This window comes from Drosophila sechellia, chromosome 3R (genome assembly GCF_004382195.2).
Source record: "Drosophila sechellia strain sech25 chromosome 3R, ASM438219v1, whole genome shotgun sequence".
Classification (NCBI taxonomy): domain Eukaryota; kingdom Metazoa; phylum Arthropoda; class Insecta; order Diptera; family Drosophilidae; genus Drosophila; species Drosophila sechellia.
In genome coordinates this window covers 29,342,559-29,351,634 of record NC_045952.1, presented here as the reverse complement: position 1 = coordinate 29,351,634, position 9,076 = coordinate 29,342,559, and the positions used below count along the sequence as shown (strand labels likewise).

Sequence of the window (9,076 nt, the reverse complement as noted above, 5' to 3'; positions counted from 1 at the left end):
ATGATACACAAACTGCACTTGGTAGCTAGTATACCCTTAAGTTACAAAGGCGGCGAATGACAACGGCAATGCTGCCATCGATGTCCTCCTCCTGCCCCGCCCCGTTCTCCCGCCCCTACCATTTCTGCTGGATCCCCTTTTTCCGGAGTGTCGACAATGTTGCTTCAAAAATATTGCCACCGCAGCACATTTCATGTTTGTTGTAGCCGGCTCTGGTGTTTCTGCTCTTCCGGCGCTGCGTGCATTTATAAATTATGCTGAACATGTAAAGTGCCATTTTGAATATGAAATTTGATGCTTTTTTAAGCCCACCAGCCTGACCAGCCAGCCAGGACCGAAGGACGAAAAGGAGCATGCAGATGCGGCTTCGCATCCTTTGTTGACCCCGGAATATTTTATGGGTTGGCCGGTTGGCCGGAGCTGTTTTCTCATATTTTAATTACTTGCAGAATGCAGTGGACATTTTTCTCCATTGCGCCGCGTGTCTAATTTGGCCTCATCCATATTATTTTGCCGGATCCGCCCAGAGGCACCCCATTTGTACTCATTCCGTGGAACGAGTTATGAGGCTCGGGGGCCAACTGCAGCTAATGGTGAGTCATGTCAGCAATTGCTCAGCGAGCCAAATTGCAGCTGGCCTACTCAACCCACGGAGGAGATCCAGAAAAAAGCCGTAAAGGTCAGAAAATCAATCGGCCAGCCGGCCAAAGCAACTAATTCATTTAAATCTAGCAAAATCTGAGAAAATCCCCTGCAACGACCTTCGGGATTTTAAGAGATTTCACGAATGTCAACCGAACGTTTCAACGCCAAAAGCGAAAGCATTCCGCCGGAGATGGGAGCGGACAGCCGGATGGTTGGATGCCGGACACGGAAAGGAATACGGCGGGGCAGGACCCCGCCCCCCTGTTCCTGCCACCGCCCTAAAATTCCGGTCCACGTTAAGCTAAGCAAGCAAATCACCCGGCCGCGGCACCCGTGTGAGCTTTTGGCAAAAATAGTTGGCAACACCACATTAAACAATGTCGCCCACAGGCGGCGAGAAAGAGACGAAGCTTGTGCGGCCGAAAGAGAGGCAGCATGTAAGTAGAACGAGAGGGCGATTGCGCTGCTGTGCGTGAGCGAGAAAATGAGGCAACAGCAAAAGTCGCAGAACTTTAGCAATTTGAAGCTAATATGTTGACAATCTAGCCAAGGAAGGAGCGGGGCAGGACGAGAAAAGGACGAGGACCACTGGCACCATCTATGGTTATGTGTATTTAAGTCACTGCCAAAGCCGCGCTGAGAAAGGGGCTTCGAGGGGGTTGCGAGACGGAAAGAAAAGGACCTGCCAGTGATGATATCCACTCCCTGCGAATTTTGAATAATAACTATCCAGGATATCCTTATCCTCATAATACATACTTTTTAAGAGTTATCGCTATTGAAATGTAGTAATTTAAATCACCCATAAAAATATATAAGATTTCTATGACAATAAGATAACATTTTGCTTGGAATTTGGCCTTATATAGATAGACCTTTTTGACGCTCGTGATATTGTTTCGACTTTCACAATAAAAATAACATTATACTTGTCGCTTCGGTATAATAAACTAAATGTGAGGTATGGCATGGTTATCAAATTTCCTGACCGGAGACAACATAATTATTATAGAATAGATAGTGTCTAAAAGTCTAACGACGAAAATATATATTTCAGACTCCTGAGGCCCAACAGTATCTTAACGTTATAATTGAAAACAAATACCGGATCGATACCTTTATTAAATTAGATTTATTTGGGGTATAGTAATATACTTTTTTAGAGATACTTCCTATAAACATGTCGACTTCTTGCTCACCTCTATGCTGACACATATTATTGACAAATTTCAGCAACTGAATGCGTGCTCTTGGTTTTTCTTACGCTCGTATGAGTAACAACGCAAAGCTCCCAATAAGGGGGCGGAGTGGGAGTGGCCGGCGAAGCAATCCGGGGACAACTCGTAAAAAGTGGATTTTACTGCTTAACTGTGGCACATCAAATGAAACAAATGGAAAACGCACACAACACAGCCACTGGAGTCACGAGCGGAAAATGCGGAAAAATCGAAGGCAGAGGAGATCGCACGAGCTTTCCACATAAATTCGCCCGTCTTTTTTTGCATAAATAAAATAAAATGCAATATTTTCCGCTGCAGCTGCAGGCGGCCCAAATCCCTCGCACAAAAGTCAGCAATCAAAACAGATTAAAATATGATTTGACAGCTACGAAAACAAATATAAATGCAGACTGCCACACAGTCATATGGATATGGATATTCATGTCGCGTTCGCATTCACTTGCAAGTTTCAGCCGATTTCAGTTGGCATTTCGATATTGTTTCCATATTTAACTAGAGCCCCAGTCAGGAGGCTCTGGCTCCGGCTCCGGATCCGGATCTGGATATATCTTCCTGCGAAGAGGTAAGCCCGCGATTGCGCGATTGCAGCGTGCTGGCATTTTTATCAAAGCGCCGCCGCTGCCTGATGCCTATTAAAAATTTAAATCAATTTTCAATATGGATTTCGCATATCCAGCGATATCTTTGGCTGACACTTTTGTTTTATTATTACAATACCCCCGATGCCAGTTAAGTTCCTATCGCGCTGCTCAGCCGAACTGTCACTGTTTGCAGCTCGTATCTTGGCAACGGATGGCGATATTCGCGGATTTGGCCGCTTGATGTTTTATGCGCCCAACTCTGGCCGGCTCCCACCCACCTGGTGGCCAAAAGCCAGGTGATTGCAATTATCAGTTAATAAGGACGACTAACTGACCCAAAGCAAATTTGCTGCAATTAGCCAGGCCGCAGGATTCGCGTTCGCAGGAGTGCGTAAGTCGCCAAAGCCCGAAATGCCGGGCAATAATTAAATTATCATTAACGATGTCGGTTTAGCAGGGTCACATGAAACCCAGTTAAGCGGGCACTTTGAGGGGCGTTCTAGAGCCCACATGGAAACCAGAGGGGAAACTATCCAGTTTTGGGGATCTTTATCAGGGTAGGGTGACCCAATAATTATGACTTTCGTTGCAGTTGGGATATATCTGAACTGGGTGGGTTATCTACTTTGAAATATATATATATATATCTAATGACGATAATAGTATTGCATTGTGAATTCTTCGCCTAATATGGCTTTAAATATGTAACATCTCCACTCATATTTAAATAATCCTGAGCCCAACCGCAAATCACAGATTTGCGCAGTTTCGACCAACAAATTGGAAAATATACGAAAAGCAAACCGAAATGCCGCTAAATGGGTTCCGAATGTAATTGTATTTGCATTTGCATTGGGGCCGAGAGAGCACAACTGTACTTGGGGGCTGTGTGTGCTGTGCAAATCCACGCAAAATTCCCAAATTCCGGATGGGTTGGGTTCAAATCGGACCGAGAGGGTTGAAGTGTGCTTAAATTCTCATTAGACGCATTAGTGGCGTTGACCAGCTGCCACGCCCACGCCCGCCGCCGGCTCTTTGCACCTGACCATGCCCGAAATTCAATAACAATAATTGATTGCTTATTACAAACGCACTGCATATGTGTCTCAAATTTATGTGGATATTCAGGGGGGAGCGGGTGGAGTTTGCTAATATTTACGCATTAGTTATTTGCCGATGAGGAGGAGGTGAACCCCCTTCCAAATCCACCCTGTAAATGCCAAATGACCAATGCACCTGTACGGCCCAAAATCATCATTAAAGTTTAATGTTTTCATTTCGGTTTGTGCACGCAGCAATTTTAATTATTAACTTTATAATTATGCAAAATCACGAATTACATTAGAATCACTTTGTTATGCCGATTTGGTTTACGGTCTCTTTGAGCGTTGAATCGAGTGAATTGCGAGCTGATGTGGCACTTCTAATCAAGATTCGGATGGCATTCCCCATTCCCCTCCTCCCATCAACCCGGCCACAATAATTAAGCCCTGTGGAGCAATAAGCGAAAGCAATAATAACAGAAGTTTAAACTAAACGATTTTACAGACGACTATTATCTCACACTATTAATATCTAAGGCTGATTACTTTTGGTAAGTATGATATTTTAAAATGAAAGTTAAATAATGCATAATGTTTATTTTATATCCAAAGCATTGTTTTATTTAGGAATCATTAGGAACACTTTTTTAAGACTCTCATTGGAATAGTCCTCCTCCCAAGGGAATAGTTCTGGGAAAGGCCCGCGTCGCCTTTGCGATAAGTGGAGCCTATAAAGTCAGCTCCACGATTTCAAAAGCTCCAGTTTGAAGAAATTCCGCGCAATGTCCCACAAGATCGCCGTAAAGTGGTTCCCTATTTTCCTCGTGCAGGAGGTACTGGCAGCTCAACAGCCAGCGATATCCAGATCCAGGAGCTTTTCACTGGAATCCATCCCCACAAATGTGCTGATCATCTCCAGCGTAGTCCTGATCACTTGTACTTGGATTGGCTGCGCCTACTTCATGGCCAATCACCATCAGAAGGCGGTCCAGTATCTCCAGAGCCAACTTGACGAACTGTGGCTGCTGCAGGCCAAGCCCTCCGTTTGGCCACATGCTCCCTTCATCCCAAGTGCCCGGGAGCAGAATCCGTCGGAGTATATTCCGCCTAGGGATCCAGAGGAGCAGGAAAAGGAGGCGCGGGAGAGGGCTGAAAAAGCCATGGCATTTTTGGAGACCTTTAACAAACATAAAGATAAAGAGTGAGATAAAACAGATTTTAAGTGGAATTATAAATTGGAGGAATTTTAACTTTACATCCTTGCATATATACTAAAAAGTAAATTATACTTAAGTAACCACATTAGTTTCGAACTATTTGCTTTAGTTTTATTAAAATTCTTGTTGCAGTCAGCACTGACTTAGCCTTAAATTTATTTGAGTACCCTCAAAATTCATGCTATTCGACGTGTGGCAAAAAGTGCAGCATGATAGGCAATCTGTTGACCCTGGGCTGCCTTCTGGCCCAAGTTATCCCTCGGATTCGGGGGCAGTATGCGGCGGTGAACTGCTCGGATTCCCGGATGGAACTGACATCCTGTGGCCGCTTCAGTCCGAACGGGTGCTGTGCCAAGGGATGTGTGAGGAATGTGCGCGGAAGATGCGTCCAGGAGCAGTGCACCGCATCCTGGAGCGGCTGGCTCCAGAGGCCAGTGACCATGAGCTGCTACTTCCACTGGTTCCTGCTGATCTTTGCCGGGCTCATCACGGCCCTCATGCTGGGCCTGGTGGCCTGCAACGCGGCCTGTGAAATAAGGCGCTACTTTCGACAGCGGAGAGTCCAGCGGTTCAGTCGCTTCAGGGACCTGAGCGGAGTCTCCATTGGATCCACTCAGTGCTAGAGCACGTGTAAGCATGAGGTCCTTGGGCTGTGGGGCTGGGAATCAGGAAGGAAGAGCCGAGGGATTTACCATAATCTGCAATACATTAGCGGCAGCTTTGCTCTGGATTCCAATTCAATTCTTTGTGTATCTCCGGCCAAAGCCATGTAAATTACGATTCGCCACCTCGGAAATCCTATTAGTAGTTAAAACCTGATTAGGAAATACTTGCGGCGAGCCTCGGGCTCACATTTGCTGAAAGCAAATAATAATAAATGGCTCTCACATGCGAGATGCTTTGTGGATTGGATACATGCCCTCCAGGGTGACACCTCCTCCGGAGCAAGTCGAAGGTGGCGTGGAATTCAGATGGCTGTGGAGTCGAGTCAAAGGTGCAATAACCCAACCGAACGGGGCATATAAAACTAAATGGCTGCGGGTTGCGTTGCCAGTCCTCGAAGTCCTTCCCAGACCCCGGTCCCGGATCACCAGCTCCCTCCTCTGCGGATTCAGTAGCTATTGCGGTGGAGATAACAACCATAAGGGTACACCCGAGGACACTCAGAGAGGAACGGTGCAAATAGGATTGTGAAAGTGTATATTTTGTCACAGCTTCTTTCTGTTTTAAGTGAGTGAGACTATTAAAATCGGGAAACTAAATATTTTATTGAAATTTTGAGTCTTTAGTCTCTAGTCTATTTTATATTTAAAACCCCTCTGCTTCATGATAGTTCTTCGTTTTTTCATTTCCCCTGCTGTTCAGCTTATGTGTGCGGATATAAATGTATATATTTTTAGTATAACTGAAAGTCAGTCAGGCATGCAGCCAAAGCTAAACGCGCTGCCAGCCGCGCAGAAAATGAAATGGAAATTATTGGCGGGAAGGGGAGCTGGAAAAGCGGAAAATAAAAAGGATATAAACGAGCCAAAAAGGAAAAGCTTTGCGAAAAGGTTGCCCATGTGTGCGGGGGGAATGGGGGGTGGCATGGGGTCCCGGGTAGCAGATTTAGAGGTTGCTTATGTGTGATTTAGTACAGCATGCGCGAATATGGCGGCGATAATTCTTTAAAAATTGGAAATTGTTTTCCAATCGATTTCGCATTTAGCCAAAAAGCACTCAACACAAAGGGCCGCCAACGAGTGTCTTTTATAAACTTGTGTAGTTGTTCGCTTTCGGATTGGCTGGGCCGCACAAGCGACTGCACCCACACGCGAGTGTGTATTTATATTTGATAAAAATGTATGAAAAATACGATATTTCGTTATTTTTCACCTGGCTGCAGCTTTGAAAAGGATTTGGCAGCTGAAATCATGGATTTGGATTTGGCTTTGCCATTGGCTTTCCGTGTAGTTTGTTTATTTCCCTGGCTTGTCAAGTGAAAAGCGTTTGAATGAATTTGAAAGAGGGAGAAAAGGAGCTGCTCAAAAATGTAGGGCAATTAAGTTTGAACAATTAAATTACAATATCCAAGATAGTAGGGGATATCCACTTAAATATTTCATTGAAATTCATTTGACACCAAGTAAATGTCCATTAATTAATATAGGTAATTTCTGCCTGTGCACGGAGCAGAATCAAGGCTGGCCAACTGTTTTAACCACATCAACCGCCCATCCTCATTCAGCAAGTTTATATAAAAGCGATTCTCATTTCTTGATGCCAGTAAGCAACCAAAACATTTGCTCGCATTGTGTGACTCCTGTACAAAGGATACAATGGGCACAAAAGGTTAGATACACACACATAGCAGGGGGCGTGTTTCGTTTTTTTTTTTTTTTGGGGTGGACCCAAGGACCAAGGAGCAAAATGCGTGGAGTGGGCGATTCGTGACATATTTTATTTGCACAATGACAATACGAGTTACTCGACAGGGTCTAAAGGAGGCAGGGGTCGTGGCGGGGGCGGGGGAAGGACATCCGCAACCCGCCATTACACAAACACACCCTCTTCCGTTTCCTCTGCCCTTCCACCCACACCAGCCCACAATTACAGTTGGAGTTGGAAGGGAGGCGGAAAGTAGGTGGGGAGAACAGAAGCAGTGGCGCACAAAGTAGTAAAATAAGTGCAAAGGATAATGCGAATTGAAATGACAGAACCCGGAATAATCATTGGCTCCACACTCTCGGAGATAACGAATGGGTGGGGTTTTCGAAGTGGAGGAGGGAAGGGGAGTCCCCGAATGGGGAACGCTGATAAGGGGCAAACCTTTTAGCGTTTTGCCGACGGCTTTCGCGCTCAGCTGCTTAAACATTTCATCAGCACCTAGACTGCTCCATAAAAAGTTAGTACGCAGATAAAACAAAAGTAAAGATGGCAAGTGTACTAAATGGAATGGTCTACGGACTACTACAAATCAGAAGAGGCGTTTATTACCAAGTATTTGTAGGCGGAATATTGCCTTATTGTATTTTTTTGCTTTCATATAATTTTGATAACTTTGACTAACTTTGAATGCACTTTAAATTCAACCAAGATTGCATTTCTACAAAATGAGGCAAACTATCAATCAAGCTCCTTGGCCTTGATTTCTTCGGCTATACTTATGGCTCTTAGGGAAATTAAAATGTGCTCATTTTGTTGCCAAGTCCCAGGATTGCGAAAGCCCCACACACTGGCATGAAAATCAAATTGCGCGCATGACAATATTGTCAATTTTATTTGCCGCCATTTTTATTGCAATCTCGCTGCGATGTCCCCTTTTGCCGGGGACTATCCTATACTTTTCAGCTCCTTGTGCTCCGTCTATTCCTTCTATTCCCGGACGAGGAGGCCGGGCCTCGTAAAATATTTTTATGTATTTTTTATTTACCCGGGCTGCCTGCCATGCATGACCCCAATACGAGCTAGGGGGCCAAAGGTCGCGGCCCAGGATGCGGAAGCCACTGCAATTGGTGGAGCAGCTCCTTGGGCCGCTTTTAATGTGCGCCATTTTATTTGCCACAAAACCGACACACGGCACCATTAAAAAGGCATAAGCGTTGAGCCCGGCCTCTCTTTCTCACCCGGCTTTTCTTTTTGGCCGGACTCGCGTTTAGACGTTATTAGAAATCGCCACCACCTCACCACTCCCCCAGTCGGGAAACCACCCACGCTCCGTCGACCTTCTTCTTGTCGGCCATAAACCGGGCAAACATTTTGATTACAGTTTTTATGATTTTTAGGTCAAAATTTGGCATCATAAAATGGCCAGCGAGTAAATTTGAAATGAATAAATAAAGGCCAGTCAAATATGAGATGATTTTATGGCCATCATTTTGTATTTGGTCATAAATGGGGTCGACCTGCAGATGGGACATTCGAATATTATTATCATCGTGTCTGGGCTTTGTTTATAGAGAGAGAAGAAAACACTGGCGCAATTACTCAGCTTTCTCTAGTTAATATATCAGGCCCATCTTAACGAGGCCCAAAGCTGCGGCAGTAAAGGCGGCTCAGGAATTGAAATTTAAATTGTCGGCGACTCATTAAGCCGAAAACCCTTTGTTTAAGCAGGTGCCATAGGCACAGATCCTTGGCAAGTAGAAGCGAAGGACCTGACATATGGCCCAAGTGAAAGTCAGTTAATGGAGATGGCTGGGGCGTGGCGTGGGGCCAATCCGAACCAGAACTGTGTGCCTGGCAGATAACAGCGTCGAAGATTTATTGCCAACGCAATGAGTTAAGAAAGACAAGTACCTAAGGGAAAAATACAGCAGCCAAGATGGAGACCACGATGATGATGATGATGATGATGGGAATGATGATAA

At 45.1% G+C, this 9,076-nt stretch overlaps 2 protein-coding genes across 2 annotated transcripts; both read left to right on the top strand.

Annotated features, from left to right (window-relative positions):
- Positions 1-4,292: 4,292 nt before the first annotated feature.
- Positions 4,293-4,731, top strand: LOC6612929. The gene has a single exon (XM_002037385.2). The coding sequence runs from the start codon at positions 4,293-4,295 to the stop codon at positions 4,713-4,715; it is 423 nt and encodes a 140-aa protein (XP_002037421.1). The 3' UTR covers positions 4,716-4,731.
- A 102-nt stretch (positions 4,732-4,833) lies between these two features.
- Positions 4,834-5,975, top strand: LOC6612928. The gene has a single exon (XM_002037384.2). It carries the CDS (start codon positions 4,937-4,939, stop codon positions 5,348-5,350), a length of 414 nt encoding a protein of 137 aa, XP_002037420.1. The 5' UTR covers positions 4,834-4,936; the 3' UTR covers positions 5,351-5,975.
- The last annotated feature ends 3,101 nt before the right edge of the window (positions 5,976-9,076 follow it).